Genomic DNA, 26370 nt, shown 5'->3' on the forward strand with positions numbered 1-26370 from the left:
ATATATATATATTACATTTATTATCTAATTTTGGGAGTTATATTAATGCGTAATATAATCACTCCCAAAACATGAATCTTATAATTTTAACTATTTGAAGAAATATTATTCTCAATCCACCCCTTCAAAAAAAAATGCATTTCTACTATTATTAAGTTTAAAGAAAAAGTGTATAAAAAGAATGTACCCTCATTATTGGAAGTACTTTGTTCTATGAATTAATATACATAATTTTGGACCACACTGTAAATAATGTAATTAAAATTTATAAAATTTAAAAAAATAGAATATCACAATCAGATGTATAATCACTTCTTCCTGTAATGGTTATACATATACCAATAATACTGGCATATATACTGAATTTTGCTATAGATCAAAGCCTAGTTATAGATCATTTCATTAAAAAATGCCAGTAGCAATAACACAAGCTAATAGTTTCAGATTCTAGTAGAAGTATGAGTTAGATTAAAGAGATGATTAAATATTGGCTGAAAACAAAAAAATTGAAGAAGCCCCAATATATATATATATATATATATATATATATATATATATATATATATATATATATATATATAATCAGCCCCGGATCTAGCGGGGGAAAGCCGGGGCCAATGCCCCGGGTGGCAGATTCAGTGGGCGGCCAAATTCACACTTCACGGACCAATGGACAACTCATCATTTATTTAACTTTTATATTTGATATTTGACCGATACCCTGAGCGCGGAGTGAGACGTGCTGCTTGAACATTTATTATTCGCGAGGCCAGGAAGCTATAAACCAATTTGGACTAATTCAAAAAGTTGGTTCCACTTCTAGGTGGAACATTATGAAAAAATACGCAAAAACAAATTTAAAAGAAAGTAGTCAGACGAGATGGTCGGCGAAACACGTTGCTGTGAATGCCCTATTAAATAATTTGCTAAAAATAGCGGAAGACTTAGAAGAAATTAAGCAAACTGCTCGTGCTCCAGAAGCTAAGTTCGACGCTGGTAATCTCTTAACTGCTATAAAGGATTTTAAATTTATTCTTAATTTAACTATTTGGGCGAATATTCTCCGTAAAATCAATAAAAAAAAATTGAAGATCCGGGGCTGATATATATATATATATATATATATATATATATATATATATATATATATATATATATATATATATATATATATAGTGTGTATACTTTATACTTTAACAGAATTCAATTTTAAAACTGCAGACAATAACAGAACAAGATGTTGTGAATAGAATGTGCTGTGACCTAAAAAGTTATTTCCTAAAAATAGACTGAATATTTATTTACTACATTTTAAGAAATTTTTCATTTTGATTTTTATTTTTTATTATATTTGAAATATTTTAGTTGTTTTGTTAAATTTTAGGCACTGGTGCCAGTAGCATTGTACTGTTAGGGGTCCGAAATAAAGATTTAAAAAAAAATTTGTGTTATGCCACCAAAAATATTGTCCTTGGAAATGAATAAGCAATTTTAAATTCTTGATCTATTTCCCCCAGTCTTAATATCAAATAATTTACGTACAAAATAAACCTGAACACATGTTGTAACTAAAACAACAAGTATTTGTATAATTGACCACCTGACAACATAAGTATTGTTATCTTTGAGCAAGTTATAATCCCATGACTCTCTTGCTCTTGAATGATGTTGATATTGACGCATGTTATTTATATTCATCTCAATTTGAATAATAGAGGAAGTAAAATTTTCCATATTCATATTAAGGGATTCAATTTCTTTTGTGTATGATTCCCACAAATCATAACGAACTACACTCATGTAGATATTGACAAGTTTACCAGCAAATCTTGAGAACTGATTATCAATACATACTGAGTAATATCCACCTACAGAGTGTTGATCTTGATAATCACTATTTGCTTGCCATTGGTAAGGGTGAACAATTTGCCCACTTGGGTGTCTAACTAAAAAAACAAACACTATTAGAAAAATTCATTATACTTGTCAAAAAAATATCAAATAATCATATCAAACTAACACTAATCATATTATAGAACTTTTTGGGAACTATGATCATGAATCAAATAGATTACGTATCAGCTGATTATACACCTAAGCCAGAATGAGATCTTTATTATTTTAGTTACTTGAGTAAATAGTTCCAACACAATTCATGTTAATAACTCTACAGTTTTACTGTGTTAAAGACCTTCAGTCAGATATGGAGTTGGTAATTTAAAACTTAAAAATCAGCTAATTGGATTTACCTACTGATATTCTGAGATAGAAAGAATCTTATCATATGGATTGTGCCAATTACTTCAGTTTCCCAATAACAATAAACATGAACCAGATTAATTCTTGAGCTTTTAGATCATGATCGAGTTCCAAAAAGCCCTTATATGGACTTTAATTAAATAAATCAGGTGTTGTAATTGCCAGTTGGTTTATTAAGCAATAGTTCCACCAATGCATATGAAGAAATCCCTTAGATCTAATGTTAATATTCATATTTTTAGTATTGTTAATTTGTGGATCATATATTTTCAGTAAAAAAGTTTCATGTTCACCAATAATGTCAAATTCAAAGATGTAATTTTTATTGAACTTTTGTTTGGTTTTGAATGTTTTTGTTAGTTGTGTAGTTATTTATACAGGTACAAAAAGTATTAACTGATATTTTACTTAGTATCAATAATATGGAAATTATATGAAATATAAATAATTATTATGGTGCAAGTAGAAAATATTATGAGCAGAACAAAAACTGTCCTAATTTTTTAACAAAGCAGTTTTGGAGTGAGATTCGGATTATATGTAGTTACTTGCCTGCAAATCCAACCATTCCGTCACCGCCTCTAACTACTTGGAAACTGACATAAAATGTTGCCCCTGGATTAACATATTGAAAATAGCAGTCTTCTTTTCCAGGATTTATATAAACTTTATAGTCCATTGCAACAGCAGGTAAATTTTCATACCATGGTATAGTTCTCGATATGTCTTGAGGCACAGTTAATCCGATAAAACTTGAAACTAATATAGTTAATTCCAAAAGTAACGTGGCAGCAAGATCCATTTTTTAGTTGATCCAGTTGTGGTTTATAACACCAACTTTCACTTTCATTATATTTATGAATTGAATGTAATTTCAAGATTTAACGTCAAATTCTTATATACAATTTATTCCTATAAGTATAAAATATTCAATTTGCACGGCGAATAACCGAGTTTTATAAATCTAATTACACACGTTTTAAATTACGTGTAAAATACATAAATGTCATATGGTATGAGGAAGAATAAACATTAGTTTTCTCTTTTAAACGTATTTAAATGTCAACTCAGTGTTTTCATATAACATCAAGGCTTAGATAATGAAAGAATTATCACAGAACATTAGGGTACGTTCCGTGAGGGTTATTCAGTTCGCTTTTTATTTATGTTCATTGAAGTTTTTTACTTAGTAGAAAAGTGGCATCCATATACTTTTCTTATACAAATAAATATATTGATAGGTTATATGCGCACTACTAAAATTCTATTGAATTGTAATATAATCTTTCATATACTGCCCCGTACTACGAATTAACTTTCAAATAAAACAGTTTGTTTTACTAATAAATGCTCAATAATTTTCATTAAGAAATAATAATTTCGCTGCCATCATCAAATTTCTGCATTTTCAATTACTTTGGATGCTGAATTAACGGATCATTACCCAATTACAAATCATAATCATCTATGTTCGTACTATCACAGTTATATCATAGAACATAGAGGTCTCACATGGTTGGTTTTAAGTTTTATAGTTCCGTGCTAAGAAGATTGTTGATATTCTGTTTTAAAAGTCAAAGTCGTTTAACGGTTTTGATCTGGTAAATTCACTTAAATGTACTTTTAAATGGACCTGTTGTTATAAGTATTGTTTGATAAAATTCATTACAATGGGTATACTTAATAGCAAATTTGATGCAGACATTCCTGCTGATGAATTACTTGAAGAAAATGCACCATCTACTCCAAAATTGTCAAACAAAATTACCCATGTTCAAGAATTAGATCCTCGTTCTCCAAGTTTGAATATAGTTAGGACACCTTTAGAGGTAAATCAACTCTCAATTATACATTAATATACTTATAAATCATTCACCTTTTCAATATCTTGTCAAATTATTTCTACAGTAATGTAGCCACAATGAAAGCAAATATGCAACAAAAACGTAAAGTATAAGTTTACTTCTCACTATAATGAAAGATATATTGAAAATTGCAGTTTGGTTTAAGAAAATTTTTCAGATATTTTTACTTGCATTTGTTGATTCATTGTACTTCATTGTATTTTTGTTTTTTCTTTTCCATTCTTAGAATTACAGATTTGAAAAAAGCATCAACCTTTTCTTTTTTGTTGTAGTTACTAACTTCATCCACTGAAACTCTTGAACCAAGAATCCCTATAAGAAATAAAAATATTCTCTTAGAAGTAGATCCGAGGTCTCCCACAACAGATTTTGAAAGAACACCCATTATAATAGGTTCTAAAATTTCTGATTTCCGTAGAAAACTACACAATAAAAATTTGGACAAAGCTAATTTAGCAGAATTAATAGATACACAATCTTCCAGTATTCCTCCAAAACTTCTTGAAAGTAGTCCCATAAGAGTCCGTCTAGATTCACACAAAAGACGTTCTTTAGTAGGTCTATTAGAAACTAATATAGATTATACAGAAACTGATTTAGATTCAATATTGCAAGAAAAATATAGAATTGAAGAGAATGATCAATATAAACATTTAGATGATGAATACATAGCTAAGGAAGATAAGATTGATATATCTACTTCTGTTGATTCTTCAAAAGATGTGCTTGATGAAATGCCACAAATAATGGAAAACATTAACACAAATTTTGAAAGTATGCAAATAGTCTCTGAAACTGAAGCAGAACAAGATGTACCAGTAAAAGTAGAAGTACGTGAAGCTCCAGCTGGTATATTTACAAGTTCAAGTGTATGTCATGAAGAAATAAAGTCACAACCTTCAAAACCATTGATTAATATAACTGCAGATGTCAAGGAGTTGGATAAAAAATTGACAAATCTTATATATGAAGATGATTTTGTTGTATGTCCTAGAATTGTACAATTGAGAGAAAATATGGAAAGGTCACCTTTAAAAAATAGAAATGGTAATGAATTTATAGCTAAATCTACACAAAAGTTGAAAGTTAGTGACAAACCCAGATCTGATTATGTTGTTAGTAAAATTCCAGTGTTTAAATCAAGAAAAGGTAATGCTAAAGATCAAGTACAATGTGAGAATACACCTCCAAGGCATATGGACAAAAATAAGGCCAAGGCTAGAAAAAGTGATTGGGACAATAAAGATACTACATTGTATCTATGAATATAGTTGTTTTTTCTTTACTGGTGTATGTTTTCAGAAGAGCCATTAGTTATTGTTCACTTTTTGACAAAATACTAGTGTTAGTTTTGTATTATACATCAATTAATTTAAATAAAATTTTTTATAAAAAGTCATTTAGTCAATTATTAGAACTTAGTGTCTATGTAAGCTCTAGGCGTGATAGATCTACTAGTCTTCTATGCAAATATAAAAATCAATAGAATTATAAAAAAAATAAAAATATAACATAATCATGGTGAAAATTACATTCTGAAATAAACAACAAAAGTTTATCATTATTTAATAATTCATATCTTCAAATATCGAAATTGATAACCAGATATTTGTGACCATGGTAACCCTCCCCAAGTGACTAGTGAATGAAGCTGCACTGTTAGAAACTAATTTTTAAAATAAAAAAATAAATCGTATTTGTTCTTTGATAATTTGTATATTGTTGATGAATAAGGTAAATTATATTTCATTTTTTTTTATATAGAAACAGTCTTATGTAATTGTCAGTTATAAGAATAATCAGACTGAAATGGGGATCCAGCATGGTATTATTTTGAAGAAGATGTACAACATTAAGGTTTATTATGCTCCCATTATCTTTGTTCTTAAACATTCTTGTCAAATACTCTTTTTGTGTATGTTTGCAATGTCGAAGCATTCTAGAACCATATGATGAGCTTTTTCACATATATTTAAATCGTAAGTATTAGTTTGAGCATGTTAGTCCTTTAAAAGGGTTTTATACAATTTGATGATCATACTTTCATGCTTACTAAATGGGTATTGGTCTCTAGAATTTTCTTTAGTCAATTGAAACATCACTTAGTTGTGTATTTTCATGCTTGGTTTGAATTTTGTCATCATCATCAGAGATAAATTCATTTTATGATTAAACTAATTCAAGTCTGATTATTTTTAAGCAAGTACAGATATAATCTGTTCAATTATCAAAAAATCGAATTTTACATAACGTTGAATAACACAGTATTAGTAAACTCTGCCTCAAATTTTCTCAAGTTTTATTACTTTTTCTTGACTGGTTTTACAACATAGACTAGGTGGTACATTCCAATCGTAAATGTAATCATGTCTTTTTGTACTTTCATGAATACACATCTGATTGGTTTGTAACAAGTTATTGTATAATATTTTCATTTCATTAGGAGAAATATTGTGAGTAATAAGGTGGTGATTCTTGCATCCTCGTGAAGTCCACTCTGTATCAAATCTAATATCATGTATTCTGAGAATATTAGCAACTGGAGATAACCAGAATCCAACACTTATATCTTCAGAGTTAAATGACCTGTAATATCAAAATAGTTAATTGAGACTTTTCAACTGAATATACAATTTTTTAAAACATACGAAACATTATAAATCCATCGTACTTAATGTAGAATGTTATTTATATCTCTTTATAACTAAATTCATATTGTAAAATGTTATTTATATCTCTTTATAACTAAATTCATATCCCAAATGCTGTCAAATGTTAAGTTATATATTAAATGTTGGCCATAGTTATTACTATAATGAAAAAAATGAATTAAAAGAAATTAAATCAGTCAATAGTTTTCTTTACATGTCAGTTAAATGGGCAATCCAAAACCCTTTGTATAATGCAAATAAATATAATTTTATATTCAAAATAAGTATTCTTACTTTAAATCTTCCATGTTTTTTGAAATATATGAAATAAGCCCTTTGGAAAGCATATATCCTCCACCTAATGCATATGGCACATATCTATCACATGCTATCCAATTTGTTTCTTTCCATTTTCCTTTGGTTTTTATTCTAGCATTTCCATTAAAATATCCCCAATATAGGTCAATGGGTTTCTTATTACCCATTTGATAATTTGTGGAAATAATGTTAGTTTTTAAATCGTTCATGGTTGATGAAATTTTTAGATAATTGTTTTCTATATGTGTAAGTTCTAACATTAATTTGTTCAAATTTACGAAACTGTCATCATCACATTTCAAAACATATTTAAAATTTAATCCGTAATTAAATTGTGTGTCTAACCAATGAAAGCTATATTTAATCTTTTCAATTAGATTTTTATATGAATCCTGAATTGGTAACAATAAAATATCTTTGTGTAAGAGTTGCTCTTCTTCAATTTTCTTACTTTCTCTAGTGGGCAAAAAAAGTGTTCCTATAACAAAGTAATGTTTATAGTTGAATCGTTTATTGATATTTTCTGAATTATCTTCAAGTTTGAGCCAAGTTTCTCTTACAGTCTTTCTTTTATTATAATTATTTGGAGCTGACAATATAAGTATTATAACTTCAGGGCTTTTGAATTTTGAATTTTTCATTATGTTAAATTCTTTATCCGTCTGTTCTATTTTGCACGAACGATCTATTGGCATAATTGCTATCGTAAACATACAGCCCAAAATGAAAGCTAATACTACAAAAGCTACAATTTGGTGTCGTTTTTTTAAAAATCCGTACATTACATTCCTTTAGTATTATACACAATTTTATTTATTTTTGGATATACTTCGATTCGAATACATTCTTCTTCTGGTTTAATGTACATCAATAGATGAATTATATACGATGTGTTAGTTATAGGGTCATTAGTCACAAGACTGCATGGCTGGAGGAAAATGATAAATTCAGTATATGGAAGTATATCACACAGCACTTCGAACTCATTACTATATTTAAAAAATACAAACTTGTAGCTGCAGGTTTTTATGCTATATGGTAATGAATTCACCTAAAAAGAAGATTTATCATTTAAAATGTTACTTAACCCCAAATATTCATGCTTGTGATAGTCAAAGATTATATACTCGAATGGTGATAGTTGAAAATGAAAAACACTATCCAAAAATAATAACCTGTAGTAAGGGTAGGAACAAATGTTATTAAGAATACTTGAAAAAGAAAATACCAAGAATTTTTTTTAACTAAAAATATTGGTGGTAATACACAACCAATGGAAATTGACAAAAAATGAAAAAGAAAGCATCAACCAAACATCAAAATAGCTTTGATACTTAGAAGTGTATCATATTAATATATCTTCAATAATAAGAAAATAAAAATAAAGAGGAGTTCCAAAACTTAATAAAAAAGTTAATTCTAGTTATAAAATACTACAATTCTTGCTGTGGATTAATATTTGATACAAGAACTACTATTTAATCATATTGAACAGAGTGTAGCTGCAGATCATCAAGTATAGATTGAAGCTTGTAATGACTTGTGACTTGTGATTCCTCAACAAAATATATGATAAATATCGCGCCATATTTAGGAAAGAAAACTATCACGGAGGGGTCTGCCTTTAGCTAATTACTATGTAAAACATGCTTCTAAATGTTTTACGTTGTAATTACATCTGTTCACGGTACCAAAAGACATATAACCATCGACAACTGGTTGACGTCTGTTGAATTAGCGGAAGAGCTGATGGACGAGCCTTATAATTTAACTATATTAGGTACTATAAGGAAAAACAAAAGGCAGATACTTCGGGAAATGTTGAATGCAAAAAATCGTATCTGGTACATCTATGTTTTTTTTTGAAAAAAGTAAAATGTTTGTCTCATTTATGCCGAAGAGGAATAAATTGCTACTGCTACTGTCGACTATGCATGAAGGTGCAGTATTAAATCCAACAACAAATAAACCAGAGATTATACATTCCTATAACGCTGACAAAAGTGGTGTTGACTCATTTGACCAATTATGTTCAAATATGAATTGTAATAGGATGAATAGATGCTGGCCATTGACAATTTTTTACAATATGTTAAATTTTGCTGCAATCAACTCTCTCGTATTTTATAACTTCAACAGTCATAAGGTAAACAATAAACCAATTTCGCGCAGAAATTTTATGCTAAAAATGAGTAAAGAGCCATATGCGGTGAACATCGCGTTAATTGTTGTATGCATTGTGCGACAGACTGATTTTTTGCAATAAATATATCAATATGTCTAAGCTAATAAAACACAATAACTTCAACTCATTAAACTATTTCAAACTGAAGAAATTGTTTCAATATTAGTTATCGTTACATTTACGACGGTCTGGTAATCACTACACTCGCAAAGAGGTTTGGTACTCTAGGGTGAAACCGAGACCACTACCAACATTTCCAACCCGTAAGTCAATGGTCTAGGTATAGACAAAAGGAAGTGGTGGATGTCTGCTTATGGCACCTTGTTTCATGTACATTTAACTTCGTAGAGTAAGTGTTCTAGAGTCTGTGTAGGGTGATGTAAATTAGACAGTGCTTCTTCCCTATTATTTTTAATGGGATTCAAATCTGGTTACTGGGCTGGTCACATCAAAACAGCCTTTTAGAGAAACTCAATAGTTCGACGTGTGTTGTATTGCTTAAAAATGACTTATGGTTTGTACCACTTTATCAACATAACGCTCATATCTCATACTTACATACTTCCTCGAATAAACACAATTTGTGATATGCTATTATAATTGATAACCCCCCAAACCGTTACTTCAACAGTCCAGTCCACATACTTGTCAATAGCAAACCTAATATTACGTAGCTCCTCATGACGACGTCATACTCTTCTATAGCCATCATGCGAACCTGAACAGAATCGCGTTACACCAGCTCCTACTGCTGCCGGCTTTTGCTCCAGCGTAAATGACAGTGATCCGTATTCAAAGGAAGTACTAACCGTAGACGGTATCAAAAGAGATCAAACGCTCGGATGCGGCAATATAATGTAGATATAGTAACAGGTCTACCTTCCTCTCTAAACTACCAATTTGATCTGTAGTAACAAAACAGTCTCTTAGAGATAGTTTGAATTTAATATTTTGCCTCTATCTTCGTGCTCTTTTATCTGCTTCTACCTGTATCGCATGACCATTATTGCAGTAAAGTTAAGTTAATACGTCAGGTAATTTCGCCATAGAATAAACCTTTATTTGGATATGCCACAATTCTACCCATAACAAAAGAACAACGTGAAAATAATTTGGACGTTTTCGAACTTGAGTTAGTTTCTCGCAGTTAACTCATTCAAGCTATAATTATGGTTTTGTTTTTCTTTTTTTTTAATGTTGTATACTGTTGGAATTTATTATTCATTTATGATGTATGATCTATTTTTAAGTCATTATTTTAAAATGACTCAATTGTTTTTTTCAATTTAATTTGCTTATGCCTTTTTAACCTCAAAAAAGGCACTACAAGAATCAAATGAGATTCAAAATTATACCAAAAGATGGCGTTACTTTCAAAGTGATATTTAAAAATGAAAACTATGAAAAAAATTATTTTTTATTCACTGTTAAATATTATTAATTGAATTGAGTGTGAATCTAATAACTTTAATAGCTCAATGGCCGTGAATTAGTTAAGTCCATTATTGAGTAAAATTAAAATTCATTAATGCATAATGTGACAAAGTTGACATTATTAAAAAAATTGTTGTAATGTTATACTATAAGGTGTGATGTTTGTGTGAAAGTTTGATGTATATATAAGTTCGAGAGCAATGGGATACAGTTTAAAACATCCACACCTTATGGTAATACTATGTTCATTTATTTTTCAACTGTTTTTTCTTAGATTACAACCATTTTTGATAATTTTTACTGAATCGCATTGTACGTTAATATCTATGACAATGAATTTTAACTTTACTCAATAGCTGACTCTCCAGCTAATTATTATAAAATAAAGGTTCCTATGATCAACGTACGTTTAAATTTCTGCACCTATATGTTGACAATATACTTTTTCATCTTCGTCAACATCAGCATCTATTATTTAAAGATAGAAATAAATTCAAATTTTACGAAACAATTTCTTTACAACGAAAGAAGAGTTGAAATTAAAAATTAAAAAATGAGAACTGTCTTTTGTATAAGGAACCGTTTTATACAAACAATTTGGAATTTATGTGTTTTCTTGTATATAAATAGATGACAAAAAAGTTTTGTTGTTATAATGACTTGCACATCGACGAGGCGCTACTGAAATAAACACCCGCTATTTGAAGTAAAAGGTATATAAAAACTGGAAAAGTACAAAAAAGTAATCAATCACTGGCTGTCTCTTAAAAAACAATCTTGAGGTAGATTTTTGCCGTATCTTTTCACAATGTCGTTAGTTCTTCTATTCATGTATTGAATGAGCAAAACGTTGCATTAAAATCACGAAATTCATCTGCACTTGCGATTGATGAGTTTTCTAGAGAAACGTATCTTGTGGGTCCTCAATGTATGACTTGCGTAAAAAATTTTCAAAGATTATTTGACACAAAATTGTGGAGATTGAGAGGTGTAAAGAATAGTTTTTTAATAATGGGCCGAAATAGATATTTGTTCAACATTTTTGATTGATTATTTTCAATTGCTAAACGACCTTTAAGTACTATTAAAACATTCATTGAAAGAAATGGGGATGCTAATCATAAATGCGGATTTATTGGACATGGTAATCTTTCTCAAAAGTGTATGTTAAAAAAAAAATAAAGCAATTGTTCAGCTGTAATTGATGTCATTCAAAATATTTTTCACGAGATTAAACTAAAATAGATATTTAATAGAATAAATACTGTTTTTAACTACTCTTATTTTATATTACTTCGTCATCATTCCAAGGTTTGTTTGTAAGTAAGTTCGTTCATTTTTCTGACTAGTTGCTATTGATTTAGACAGTTCATTTTTATTTTGTAGTCAATTAGATTACATTTCTTTCGGTTTAGATGCTGGTTAGATTTAGTATTACACCAATCGATATTATAGGGTTCTTCGGAAATTATGGTCCGGGATCATGTAGAGTACCTATCAGTTGATTGCGAATCCTAAACCAAAACGGGCTTTTGACCAATTTCAGAACGTGGTGTTCGGTTTTCGGTGGAGATTTGAAATTTACAATTCAATCTACAAAACTTTTTTAAAGTGAAACTACAAGAGTTTTGGCATATAAGTTAACTCGTTGAGCTAATAAATCTGTTAAATTCCTTGTCTCTCTCTAATTACCATTCACTTAGATGAGGCGGGATAAGTTTATAAAGATCCACACAAAGAGGTTACGCGGAGAACAAAGATCGGGCATTGTTTATTGATGACGATTATGTCATTTATTGAGAGACTATCAATATAGGTTCTGCATATGAGTTAAGCGGTATTTATGTTATCCATCTTACATAAATTTTAAGACTACTTCAGACTTGTAAGATCTTGCGTAGTAGGGTAAATAAGTCTCAGTTTATCAGAAAGAGTTTTTGTCGATAGAGTTAACGTATTTATTATAGGATTTCTTTTTGTTATCTCATTTTGGTTAATTTTTTACTAATAATTCCCAAAATTTCTTCAGTTTTACAGTTATACAGGAATTAAATGCGAAACACCCGAGCTCGCTACATGCTTCCTATGAGGAGATACGCTACTACAGACAGAAAAAAGGCTATATACTAATAGCGCATTTTTTGTAAAAAATTTTTTTCAATCTGAAAGTTTTCTTAGAACCAACAGATTTGGAGAAAAAAATAATTACATTGTAAATGAAACACGCTATCACGTGGTTGTTTCACCGAATCTATTGGCTCCAGGAAAAAAAATAAGGATCACATTTTGGTTTCAGATAAATAGGCAATTTAAGTAATATTTCAATTATCTGGAAATATATAAGGTAGTCGATCGTAGTTAAGCTAGTGTGCTGTCAAGTTGCGCACATAGGCCTTCGAATTGGCTCGTCGTGTCCCAGCTTATCAGACACCTTGACTTGGGCCTTTCAACGTCACTAATCAAACTATAAGGTTTGTCCATGTGCTTGAGCCCCGCACGTGTGAGTTTCATCAGTCGTATTTCCTGCTTGTCTTAACGGAGTAGTTGATTGGTAAGACAAGAAGAAAGCATAACTATATGTCCCTTAGCTTGTTCCATGTCGGGTGTTTCCGTACATCTCAGTAAGCACTGTCTTACAAACAGACTTCTCAGAGATGTGATAGCCATATTTTTTGCTACTTCAAGAATGGCTCACCGATTTCAGTCCAGGAAGCGAATCTGCTCCATTGGTGCCCTAAAAAAGGTAATTCCACCTTTTTATTATATAACACAACTGTTGAAAACTACCATTGGTTAGACTTTGGTGAATGAACGGAATTTACAAAATTTAAGTGTCCATCTTCAAATAAATTTTGCTAAAAAAATTTTTTTTAGAGAAAGGACTCTTCATGATTTTATGAGGACACTCATTTCCTGAATTTTATATTACATATTAATCTCATAACATTGACAAAGCATTCTAATATAAAAATTTCTAATCATCTCAAAATACGTGTGTGTTTTAGTTTTTGTATACTATTTAATTTTAACACCGTAACGCAAATAAAAAATTCTTAAATACGCGAATTGGTCTTATTTTATTAAAATTATCAAGTAGTCCGTGAACGGTTTGGATTTAAAAGTTTTCGTTAAATATTATTTATTTCTTCGATAGATTACAATGGTTAAGACGATTCAGATAAGCCGCAGTGAAGAAAATAATCAATCAGTACTGCAAATACAGAATGGGGTCAATTCAGGCAAAAACGACGAATAAAAAAAAACGGTGCCAAAATAAAGAAAGACCAGTGTCCACGCGGCAAATAAGGGGCACCTGGCTACTCAGCACACATGCCCATTACAAAAGGGCCTCGAATCACGGATTGTCACTGATATTTTATTTATTGGCTGGTATAGTCACGAGCGACCTTTTTGTACTTTAAAAATTATTGGTTTCTTCATAGATCTCTTTTCTAAAAAAGACTGCTATCGATGGTCATTTTATGGTTTGAATAGAATTTTTTTTTTTGAAAAAGATTATTTTCGTACATAAAAAAGCTACGAAAGTTATATTTCAAATGTAGGTGGAATGACCGATGTTTCACAATACATTTTAGTATTATAAATTACTATCTTTCTAACGTAAGCAATATACCAAATTATTTTGTTTATTATAATTAGTGCATCAATATCTTGATTTTAAGTATTAGAGTCAAATGTTCCATTACAAAATACAAATTACTCGTATATAATATATTCATTTTCCTACTTCAAATTTATTTTAATGAATAAATTATGTTATATGTATATATTCATATATTTCATTAAATAACATATTAATACAATGTTTTTTAACGTTACGACATTGCTCCGGTCTTTATCTAAATTGTATTTGATACTTACAACTTTGAAATATAGATTACATGAAAATGAAATTTAAGCCAAATACACAATTTTTATCATATAAAATCAATTTATTTCAGAAATACTTCAATTTGTCTACTCAAAAAAATATGAGTGATTATTAGTTTGACTAAAAGAGCTATCTAGCTATCAGAATTTGAAACTACATGAACAACTTTTGAAAAAGCGAAAACTGCATCTAGAGAAAATCATAATTATTTCGAAAAAATGATTAATACCACATTAAGAATAAACAAATACACATATTATAATCAATATAATCTTTTCGTAAGCAACAAAATGACTTAAGTTGCTCAAGAACAATGTAGTATTACTGCATTTTTATCAAGTTCACCACAATCTTTGGTAAATAGAATTTTATATGAAATACAAAATGAAACATCATTATAAGTTTATTTTTAATTTCCTATAGAAACATTGTAATGAACAAATGAATGATAATATTTATTACAGCAAAAATAATTGAAGAAGGGACACGACTTCGAAGTTAAAAAATACTGAAATTGCTTATTTTTTGTATCGACTACACCTTTATTTGTTCATGCTATCAATCACATTCACAATTTCTGCATCTAATACATATCCATTGCTGTTGCATCGACAGATCTACCTGATGAAGAAATCTGTCAGTAGATGTATGTATATTCTGGTTCAATATAGTGAAAAACAATTTGGTCAACATTTATGTCATTTGAATTGATCACCTAGAGAAGTAATGGGAAGAAGTGCCAATTTTATTTAAACTCAAACATTTATCGAGCCAAATTGTTATTATTGCAGTCTGCAAGTCTCTTTGTTTTTTAAAGCATAGAAAGCACTTGTAATGTCTTCTGGATCCGTACAAACATAAACAAACAACTGACCTGTTATTCTTCATTGTGACCAACCAAACACGTAATGCCACTATGCTTAACGCCAACGCGGCATCTGACACGCAAATTCCGCGATTGCACATTGGGATGGTATTTTTGTTAGATACGCAAAATTGAATACATTTTTGTTATTTTGGTAGTAGATAAAATTTTTTTAACAAATTAGGTAGGTGTAACGTTGCCTTGAAAGAATGTTATTTTCAACAAAATAGCTATCAAATTATTTTAATGAATATATTAGAATAAATCATGAAGGACATAATATATTATCTAAATATATCACTAAATTGAATTCTAAAACACTATAAAATAACAGAAACAAAGACTATATATAAAATGGTTCGATACGTAAAAAATAAGAAATATCCAAAGCAAAATTTATTATTTTCTTTTAAACTTAACAATTAATTTAAACTGAAACGCTCTTTTTCTTTCACAGAAATTTGACGTTCCGCTCGGCGTTGCTGATTGCGTTTACTGTTCTTGTTAAAATCAAAATAATTGGAATGCGTGGAAGCTTACATATATAGCGTTGCCACAATTTTGTTTCCACTACTCAAATGATACATATCATAAGTTAATTATTGTGATTTCTTTTTGGGGGTTTACAGGGTTAAGAGTTTGTTAATCCCCCACCAATAAAATATTAGGTTTCCCCTTTTTATTTTTGAAGACAAAACACGTACATATTCAAAAATAAATAAAAAAGTGGAGTATTCTATGTACGTACGGATGGCGAATAATTGTAGGCAAGTGCGACGGTGGACAGCGAATGGAACATCAAGTTTATAAATCTTCATTTATACTTACAAACGAAATATCGTATTTCAATGGAATTTTCATATACTTCGCTGAACCCTAAGCTTTTCTACCCTTGTGGGTGTAGGTTTCACAGTCTTATACGATTCCATGCAATGTTTTCTTTTCTTTTTTGCTGTTCTTGCAAACAATTTTTCTTTCTGCCAGAACCAAACCATGTTAGCTGTGCTTGAGAATCTATAGATGGTTCTCAGATTTTTCGGTATGTATTTATTTCTAATCCAGTCCATCAATCTTGTTTTACCTTCTATCTTCTTTAAATATCTCAACTCCATAATATCTAACTTATTTCTTAGGCTTTGTATTGTGGTTCATGTTTCTGCCACGAAAGCAAGTATAGGAGTGACTACTTTTTTAAAAATATTTTCATTTCTTTTGTTATCTTTCTCTTTGTTATGACCTATTTTTGATACATCCCAGGTATTTTAAATTGTTCAAAATTTTCATATAGGGCTTGTAATTATAAAAAATGAAATAGAATTAATGTTTTTAGCAGCCACTGCTAATTACTCAGAAACAAGTGTTGAGACAAGCAGTGACAAGCTTTACCTTTTTCCTGCTTTTCATTTTACTAAAACTAAAAACCACTTTAGTCAAATAGTTTTTGTAGTATTTGTCTTGAATAAAGGATCCTAAACAACACTTAAGGACGTTCAAGAAACAATGATCGGATTAACCTAATCAGGATCTGAATGTTCGGAAACTGACCTGGATTACGTTTATTGTTGCTTGGAAACTAATCAAGTAAATCGGGTCGTGGTTATATGATGTGATCCTTTCTACCCTAGTAAACCAATGGGTAAATCTGATTTATAAATTTGTCTATGATTTTTTGAACTTCTATCAATTTTCATGATAATTGTTACTGATAGGTTACTGAGGCTTACGAATTTTATAGTTTTCGACATTTCAGCATAAACAAACTGCTTAATAACAATTATTAAACATCTAGAATCTATTATACAACTAAATTAATATCATCTAAGGATAAACTCACCAAAAAGTAATAAGAATCAAAAGTTCTTGTAGATAATGTTCAAAATTTGAAATTTCAACCGAAAATTGAACATGACGTGATCTAAATCTGGTTCGGAGTATGAAGACGAGAAACCTCGGCCTTCGACCTTATAAATAAATGTGCAAAAAGTGGACAAGCTTGTTCGTTCAAATAGGCAATTGAGATACTAGAACTTTTATGAAGAAAGAACGCGGGAAATTGGTCAATAGTTTGCTAATAATGACAACTTTTTCGTCGCTAAAAGTAATTTTGTTTATCCACATCTACTTTGCTCACCAGATTTAGGTTCTTTCAGAAAATGAAAAATACGCTAAAAGGGAAACGTTTTGGTACCATTCTCAACCCAGCATATGAGAGTCATTCCAAAAATGCTTCCAGTCATGTATTTAAGATTGGAATAAATTTGTTGTTAGCAAAATGCATTAATTTGAAGGAGATTAATTCAAATTTTATATTACCTCTTCACTTTGTAATTAAATAATTCACCATATTTACTAATCACACCTCTTATGTATAATATTTTTACTCCTTCTTACATTTATTTTTGGCCTTAATGAAAATTTATTTTGTGAATTGGATTTTATTTGTTGTTATCCTAGGGCGTGTATAGTCATAACACGATCACATGTGAAGAGTTTTTCCCATTTATTAACATTTTTTTGCTTGTAGCTGATTGTTAAAATGCCATTGTCGAAATTAGAAATCCAGTCGTAGCACATACAATAAATTTAGCCTGCGAGTCTTTCAAAATGAACGAACAATTTGAAATGACCTATTGCACGTAGTCTGCGAAATTGAAATCACCTTCTTTTAACATTCTGTATATTTTTATGTTAAATCCGACAATGACTTCAATCATGTTTTTGGTAGGTATACGCGTTTTACAAAAAAATGAAGGGTTGCAAAGTTTTAAAAAGAGTTTTACAGTTATTAGATTTACAGTTATAACTATCGAAGGAAACGGTATATTTATAGGATATTTTAACATTTTTTGTTACCTTTGGATAGTCCGTTAGATTTTTTTCTCATCTAAACGGTAACTTTTACGATTCACCAAATCCAGAGTTAAGTTAAATTGAAAATGAAAACAAGCTTTATTTTTAATTTCAATTATGAATTGTTTACCTATTTTAATTTACCTGGTAAACCCAGCTACATAAGATCCTCGGCCTCCTATGCATATGAAATGAATTTATTTAGCCTAGAAATTTTCAATAGAAGTGTGAAGAAAGCTGGCATAATATTTTTATGAATAGTCGGATAAGTAGAGATGCAGAAACTCAGATTAATAATTGATTTTAAGAAAAAATTATACCTTAGAGATAAATCTGAGCCTATAATCACTCAAATGATCTCATCCACTGTTTAGAAGACTAATGTATTCTTCAAATTGTGGGAGAATACACGAACATTCTAAGCACTTATTTTAACTAGTTGTACTTTATGTTTTTGGTCACTTAGAACATAATAATATAAAAATACAATCTGCTTTAACCATATAAAGCATTTAGAGTCTTAATTGTCAGAATTTAAATTGTAATGAACAAAAACAAATGCAATTATTTACAGATTGGTACAACAAAATTCATAAAATATAATTAAAATTGATATATTTAGGGGGACCGGAAACTATTGTCGTTTCTGTGCATGCTGCTATTTGATTAACACTTATTCATTGTGTACTTCGAAGTCGTGTTAAAGACATTTTAACGTTATTGTTACTCATAAATAAATAGAGATTAGACCTTTTCTACAATTTAGAGTGAAATAACCTGCCAGATACCTAAGAGCATATCCAGCATTTTTTTAGTTTGCGTTGTTTGTCTAAGTGCATTAGACGTTCGTAAATGTCAAGTTTATATGTGCTAATTTCGATCATTCTGACTCTTATCGATCAGGAAGACCAACATTATTAGATAACGATATGCTAAAGGCAGAAGTGGAACAAATGTTGGTCGACGAAGAAAAATTGCGGTAGATTGGAAAGAAAAAACAGAGCAGGTATTTGGGACCCCCAAAGCCAACCGACCCATCACGTGCAACGTATTACTTCAACAAGACCTATAGAATCGTTTTTTGATCGCTTGATCACTCGAGGCAGGGCTTATATAATGATACAAAACACAAGAAAAACGAGGCTCTGTCCAAATGAAGCCAGGTACACATTCAAAAATAGCGCTTCTGTGTCTTTGTTAAAGCATATGGAATTGTTCATTTTGAATGGCTGGAACCTGGACAAACAGTGAACAACTCAATCTAGTGAACCAAAAAGTAATGAATTGCTGGGAGGTACTGCTTCACCCATCGTACTCGTCCGATATCGTACTTTCGTGTTTAATGTCTTACGGGTGATTGATATTATTTTTTTATCAAATTGATTTGTTTGTCTTATGGTTATTTTACTCAATAAACAGTATACAAAAAAATGGAATTCGATAATTCGATTTAACTTACCTATATGAAGTATTATATAGTTATATTTTATACATTTATTTGAAGTGACTAGTTCTCTAATTCTAAGATTTTATTGGAAGTACATATTTTTTCTTTTGAAAATATATTTTAATACTTGGAATTTTGAATTTCATTGGAAGTAAACTATTGTTCCGTCTCGACATGTTAATAGTTGACATTATTTTTGGTTAATTATCTCAAGTGGACCAGTTATAATATATGTTAGGTGATATGTCGTAGTTGGTGTCAGTCAAATATTTTAACTATACATAATTTGTAAATGTACGTCAAAATAAGATTGATATTTGATTAAAACAATATTCTGGTAGGTGTCACAACTATTATTAATTAGAAGTTCTTGTATATAAGTATGTATAATTTATATGTTTGCAAGCGTTTCACTTTACAAGTTATGAAGCTTTCAAAGATTTTTTCGAAGATTCAGTTTAATGTATAATCGACGCCATTACAAGACGCGTGTGATTATAATACAACCATTTTCTAGCATTCAAAGTTTTACAAAAAAAGCACCCCACTTTCCCACATCCCTAACACAACATATTAAAAGGGAAAAAACTGTTCGTGGTGTAAGTGTGTTAGGCACTCTTCTCTATTCATTATCATATTCACGAAATTTTAAAAAACAGGGAATTACACCCCACTTTTTCCCACCCTTATAAAATAATAATAACAAGGGAAAAAACAGGACGTGGCAGAAGTGTGCGGGATACTTTCCATACATCTTCACATAATACAAAAACGAAAAAAAAGGTGCATTTTATATATTTTATACTATGCATATGAGGGATTAGTAGCCCTATAGTATAGATAGGGCCCATTGTAGCTGTTGCACACGTCACACGTGGAAGTAATTTCAACATCTGCTTTTTTTGACGATCTATTTTTGTAAAGGTTAATTGCGGAGTCAGAAGTCTTGGCAAGTGTTTACTATTATTTTTTAGAGGGTTCTTTTTTTTGTATTTTTTTTTATGTTTCACAGGTTGTTTTTTAGGGAGTTTTTTTTATAAAATACACAGGTTGCTTGTGATGAATTAATTTTATGCAACAAGTGTTTGAATATATACACTGTAAAAAATTATACATACATGGAAAATATACTAATATAATTTACAAATAAGAGCTAAATAACTTCTTCATTTTATTTGAATCATTCTGTTAGCTTGTATGCCGAGCTGGAATTTTATAAAAATTATTATAAAAATTATTATAAAATTAACTGTTCTTTGTTAAAAGCCATTTTGCATGGTTTTAAACTAATAAAACCGAGATCTTATGAAGTAATGGAAGTACGACTCTTTAAGAAAGAATAAGCTTTACCCTGTTTCGATATCACCTACTATTTTTGCAATAAATAATTTTAAAGAAGTGCTTTTAGTAGTAAAATTTATTTTTGCAATAAATAATTAACTTACAGCAAATGTCAAATAAATCATGTTATTTGTCATGAAAAGTTTTAATTAGAACTATAATAAACAATTTATTGTAAAAATATTCAATGGTCAAGCAGTTTCTTATCATTGTGATAATGAACAGATGAAATGTGCATACGTAGTTAGTTAGTTGACATGTTACTTTTCATAATTACTCTACCTAGAATCGTAGGAGGTACGAATAAAAAGCCTTCGTCATTCGCCTTTTGACGCGACGGAGCCATTTTTTACAAAATCAAAAAAATTTTAGGGACTTTCGAACGATTATTCATTAGAATTGTTGCACGATTTGTTAGAAGCAGATATGTTGTTAAATATCTGGTCATTTGAATTTTGTTGATTTGTATACACATTGTAGGTGGTGAACTGTTTACTATTTTATAGTAGATTTATAGATAGTATAATTGTAATAAATTTGTTGTGAGATACTTGTTTACTTGGAGTCCCAAACATACAAAATATGTTCTTACATAATAATATATAAAATCCACTACCTTCTAGCACATATTTGACGCTTTCGTTTTTAAACTACTAGATAAGCTTAGGACAGTTCCACCACAGCAATGGCTGTGATTCCAGCGTCATTATCCTTCCTTTTGTTAATTGCTCCGAGCACACTACACAATAAGCAAGTAAGATTTTGAATACAACAAGCCAATCTAGCCGCAACATCTGTCGAATTTACTCAAATCAGACGTTCGGGCAAACATTGGAGCCCATGTTCACAACATCGTATGGCGCAGGCTTTAACTTAATATGATTTGTTTTATTGGCTAATTTTTTATATTGTTTTTCACTCATCAGAACCCACGTTTATAATTTATCTATCTGATTCCTTCATATAACAGCAAATGTATCTTACTTTTTCCATCTTCTTTCCTCATCGGATGCTTTAGTATGATTCCTTTGGAGTATCCGTTTTGCAATTTAAATTCGATAATTGTTACTATTTTTTCATATACATTTTTCTTGCAAATATTGTAAAAAAATCAATTTGTTCTTCTGTCTATATTTTTACAATTATTATGCATTTCTATACCTATTAAGTATAGCCTGTAATCCCAATAATGGAGCTCTGTACAAATAATTCAATTTAATAGCTTGGAAACATTTAAAATCATCTTCTATATTCATCTATATTAACAGACATGTGCACAACCTCTGATACCCATCAAAAATGTATCAAAACATCGTTGTCATCATATCAACTGTCAGTTCTGATATTTTTTAAAGTCTGTATTGTTGACTTACTTTCCTATTATTATCTTGAATTTTGTCCTTCCGCTCAGAAAAATTTTACCTACCACATTTAAATTTCACTAAATTTGGACATTCCTAATACATATTACTGTTTTTAAATGTTGGTACAGAACAAATGCCAATCCATCAATACATATGTCCGCCTCCCTCCAATGATCTAAGAAAGGTCTTGGTTTCTTTTGACAGCATTTTGTAGAGTTACAGTCTAAGCGCATGGTAGATGTGTCTATTTTTTCAATTGTTATTCAGTGGCTCGCTTTTTAAGGTTCTAAGAATAATTACAGTGGCGAACTGAGAAATTTTGATAATCTAGACTAATAGTACATCACCAAGCAAAACCACTGGAGATTGAATGAGTCGATCTGATATATTTCCTTAGCAAAATGGATTTCGTCAAGTATTCTTCATATAGATGCAAATGGAGGTTTATTGTCTGCAGATAATCTTCAAGTCTTCAGTTGGTCAGAAATGAGAATTTCCACTACAGAAAATAGATATTTTATTTTGTTGTACAGTTGCTGCATCATTTAATTAATTTGTCAATCGGTCACGCTTCACTAGTAATTTTTTCCTAATTAGGTCTGTTGGTGTTTAAAATATCTTTTTCTTAAGTTTTCATTTGTTCTCATTTTTTGTAATCATCATTATCTTGCGAGATCGTCAGTCGAGCTTTTAAGCTAACGATTGAATCAAAGCTTTTGTTATTACTTGGATTTACTGATATGACTTTCAAGGATTGCAGCGGGTCAACAATAAATGGTGAATGAAATTTATGAGTGATCTTTAACATAATTCTACAGAAGAGAGTTAACAACATCGATCCGTGTTGCTAAATGCTAAATTTTTTCAGTAACTAACATTGATGTGAATTTATAACAAATCCGACGCAGCTGTTATACTATATTTTCGTTCATAGAAGCTGATTATTATTCTTATATATCCCAACCGTAATGAACAAAATAGAAAATGAATTATTTCTATAGATAATCCAATCAAAATATCCATGCACACATCATTAGATGATTCACAGGTTCTTGTATATACAAAACAAAATAAATATAGTTACTGTCTAAAGTAGCAAAAACGTAAGAGAATAGTCAAAGGCGCAACGAATGCAATCAAAAAGTAACAGGTATGTTAAGAATGTAGCAAGATGACGACGCTAATACTGATTATACTTGATTATTTTACTAGTCTTTAGTTTTGGTAACATACACTCCGTAGGTCTTTGCCGTTCCTTTTCTCTTTCCCAACTTGTTTGATACGAAGATAATGTGATTTAATGGTTATTATCTATTTTTTCCATTATGAACTAAATCCATCCCTGGTACTTGAAAAACTGACGGTTTTTATTCGGGTCTTGTGACATGTGGTATAGTTTTTTAAACTTGGTTCAGGAGACTTCCTTTTCCTTTTTTAAAATTGGCCTGTGTGGTTGCGGCTAAGTATTTTGTTCGGAAAGTAAATAATATAGATATTTCATGGTACTTTACTTACTTGAGATAGGAGATTATAGGACCAGATTTCGGTAGCTTTTATTTAAGGTGATTATAGGGAATTAGGATGACAGTATTGTTATTTTTTTTACAATTTTAGTAGAATGGCATGAAAACTTTGAGGTAGCTCTGAAGATATATTATTTTTGTATAAGATATTTAAAATTAGAATGTCTATAATATAGATAATATGCCAGTTCATTTATTAATTTTGTTAAACTCTAATACATTCCCGAGTTTTCGAATACTTATATATTCATCGTCTAGCACTGAAATTATGATCAAGTACATACAATATAAAAGTTATGTATAAAAGTATAACAATAATAAAAATTCCTCATATTATTTAGTTGACCCTCTGCTAGGCGCATTATGATTCGTAACCTGGTCGGACACAATTCATTCGAAAGATCAAGTACATTTATTTTTATTTTAACCGAAATAGAAAGGATGGAAATTCTAACGACACTCAGTAAGCAGAATTATTGTAGGTCAGGAATGTTCAAAAATCTGGAAGACTAGGACTAAGAAACGATGCAGAGTTAGATACTTTGCTGTCATTAGAAGACAACCTTCATGCAACTACGAGTATGGTCCTAGGAGTACCTGGCCTGACCTAGAGAAGGCGATAGTTGCTTGGAAAATATTATTCAAGTTTGAAGACGCCACATTTTTTGGTATTTGTTTGACAGCCATCAATAGTGAACGTTTTCATCGTTATGTGATATGATACTTTTATTTGAAAGGTATTAGCCAAACCAATATAAAAGATGAACTAGATTCTACTCTGGGTAAGACTGCTCCTTCGTTACCAACAGTAAAATATTGTGTAACAGAATTTAAACGGGGCCGCACGACCTACGAAGACCAACATCGCAGTGGTCGACTAATTGAGGTGACGATTCCAGAAATTTTGAAGTAAATCCACAAAGGGGACAGGCCATAGTTTAGCTTTTAGGAAAGAAATAGTATTTTTAGACGAGTCAACGTTTTGTTTAAGTAGTACAGTAAATCGACACAATTCTCCAGCGCCCTTAATATTTATGTTTTGGTAGGAGTCGTCAGGGGAAAATTCATTGGTCCTTATTTCTTTCGCGGGAATTTAACAGCTGCGCGATATCTGGAACATCTTCGTATACCAATGCTTCTAATTACCCGATTCACATACTAGGGAAAACTTTATCTACAAATGAATGAGCCATATAGTGGACAGATACTAATTTTTCTTGAGCTTTATTGGTGTCAATATTGTCAAATCGAGAGCATATCGCTAGAAATTTAAGACCGTTTCACTCCATACCGGTCCTAACCTCTCAATTTTTCCAAGGATTGTCGACCACTCCTTAGTATCTTAGCCGGGTAAAGTAAATTCTCTAACTATAAGAAATCAGTTGAGAAGATAGCTGGAGGCTCTACTCTCCGTTGTGAAACACAGAAACTTGGTAGTCCAAAACATATTCTACTCATCTCATAGATTAAATGCGCCTGACGGAACTCTCCGTTGTGGCTTATTATTGTTAGTATATCCCACCACTTTAATTGCGTTCGTTAGCCGAGCGGGCTAAGGCGTCAACTTCCGGATTCGCAGGTCGTAGGATCAAATCCAATTTACGCTGTAAAAAAAATGTTTTTGCGGAAAATTTTTAGAAATTATAACAGCAAATTTTCTCTTTACATCGAAAACTTTACATCCGTGCATCCTCAGCTGGAGATTCACAATACTAATGAATAGAGCTTAAAGATTTTTTATTTTTTACAATGAATCGAATTAAAAAGTAGAAAATAACACTCTTTCATAGCATAATATGAAACTAAAAAGTGAAAAATGAATATAGTTTAAATAAGTTAAAAAACTTGCTTTCAAAGCATATCAAATTAAAAAATTGAAAATGGATGGATAAACAATGGAAGATAAAAGTTTTTGGAATTAATTTTTTTTAAACGTCTAAACAAGAGATTAGTGGAAAATTAGTGGAAAAGTAAACCTCCACAACAACGTAGACCTACTTTGTCTCGAAAAGTAGAATTTCACCATACTATTGGATCTTTTGTAGAATCCTATGTGACAAGCAGAGTGATTTTTAGATCCGAGTGTGTATAATGATCATAGAAAAATCCAAGCAAAAATATCCATGACCATTGAAACAAATTTGTGGTCTTAGATCCTCTTATACGCTGAAGAGTAAAAAACAAAAGAAACTTATTTTCAGCGATAGGTATATAAATTAATTGGAATTTCTTAAACCGTTGGTGATATTCATACTGAATACAGTGTTTACACCAATACAAATTACAAATTGATAAAACTTCTACTTCAAAAATCCAGTTTCAGTTTTGTTTGAATTATCAGTTTGATAATGGAAAAAAGTTAATACTCTGAATGCA

The 26370-nt window shown here is 30.3% G+C and overlaps 3 protein-coding genes across 3 annotated transcripts; 1 reads left to right on the top strand and 2 right to left on the bottom strand.

The window, feature by feature from the left end:
- Positions 1 to 11: 11 nt before the first annotated feature.
- Positions 12 to 3310, bottom strand: LOC130891566 (transmembrane emp24 domain-containing protein 5). The gene is made up of 2 exons (XM_057796394.1): positions 2812 to 3310; positions 12 to 1946 (listed from the first exon to the last, which is right to left on the bottom strand). The coding sequence occupies exons 1-2, from the start codon at positions 3059 to 3061 to the stop codon at positions 1492 to 1494; spliced, it is 705 nt and encodes a 234-aa protein (XP_057652377.1). The 5' UTR covers positions 3062 to 3310; the 3' UTR covers positions 12 to 1491.
- A 479-nt stretch (positions 3311 to 3789) lies between these two features.
- On the top strand, positions 3790 to 5523 carry LOC130903758 (uncharacterized). Its single transcript, XM_057816017.1, has 2 exons — positions 3790 to 4088; positions 4397 to 5523. Exons 1-2 carry the CDS (start codon positions 3930 to 3932, stop codon positions 5387 to 5389), a joined length of 1152 nt encoding a protein of 383 aa, XP_057672000.1. The 5' UTR covers positions 3790 to 3929; the 3' UTR covers positions 5390 to 5523.
- LOC130903761 (beta-1,3-galactosyltransferase 6) lies at positions 4550 to 8108 on the bottom strand. The gene is made up of 2 exons (XM_057816031.1): positions 7070 to 8108; positions 4550 to 6710 (listed from the first exon to the last, which is right to left on the bottom strand). Exons 1-2 carry the CDS (start codon positions 7873 to 7875, stop codon positions 6407 to 6409), a joined length of 1110 nt encoding a protein of 369 aa, XP_057672014.1. The 5' UTR covers positions 7876 to 8108; the 3' UTR covers positions 4550 to 6406.
- Between the last annotated feature and the right edge of the window lie 18262 nt (positions 8109 to 26370).

Source organism: Diorhabda carinulata, chromosome 1 (genome assembly GCF_026250575.1).
Source record: "Diorhabda carinulata isolate Delta chromosome 1, icDioCari1.1, whole genome shotgun sequence".
In the NCBI taxonomy this organism is placed as follows: Eukaryota; Metazoa; Arthropoda; class Insecta; order Coleoptera; family Chrysomelidae; genus Diorhabda; species Diorhabda carinulata.

Coding starts and splice junctions, on each gene's coding strand:
- LOC130891566 (XM_057796394.1), bottom strand. CDS start 3,061: ATGGATCTTGCTGCCACGTTACTTTTGGAATTAACTATATTAGTTTCA. Junction 1,947..2,811: donor CGGAATGGTTGGATTTGCAG/GCAAGTAACTAC, acceptor TTGTTTTTTTAG/TTAGACACCCAAGTGGGCAA.
- LOC130903758 (XM_057816017.1), top strand. CDS start 3,930: ATGGGTATACTTAATAGCAAATTTGATGCAGACATTCCTGCTGATGAA. Junction 4,089..4,396: donor TAGTTAGGACACCTTTAGAG/GTAAATCAACTC, acceptor TTTTTGTTGTAG/TTACTAACTTCATCCACTGA.
- LOC130903761 (XM_057816031.1), bottom strand. CDS start 7,875: ATGTACGGATTTTTAAAAAAACGACACCAAATTGTAGCTTTTGTAGTA. Junction 6,711..7,069: donor AAAAACATGGAAGATTTAAA/GTAAGAATACTT, acceptor TTGATATTACAG/GTCATTTAACTCTGAAGATA.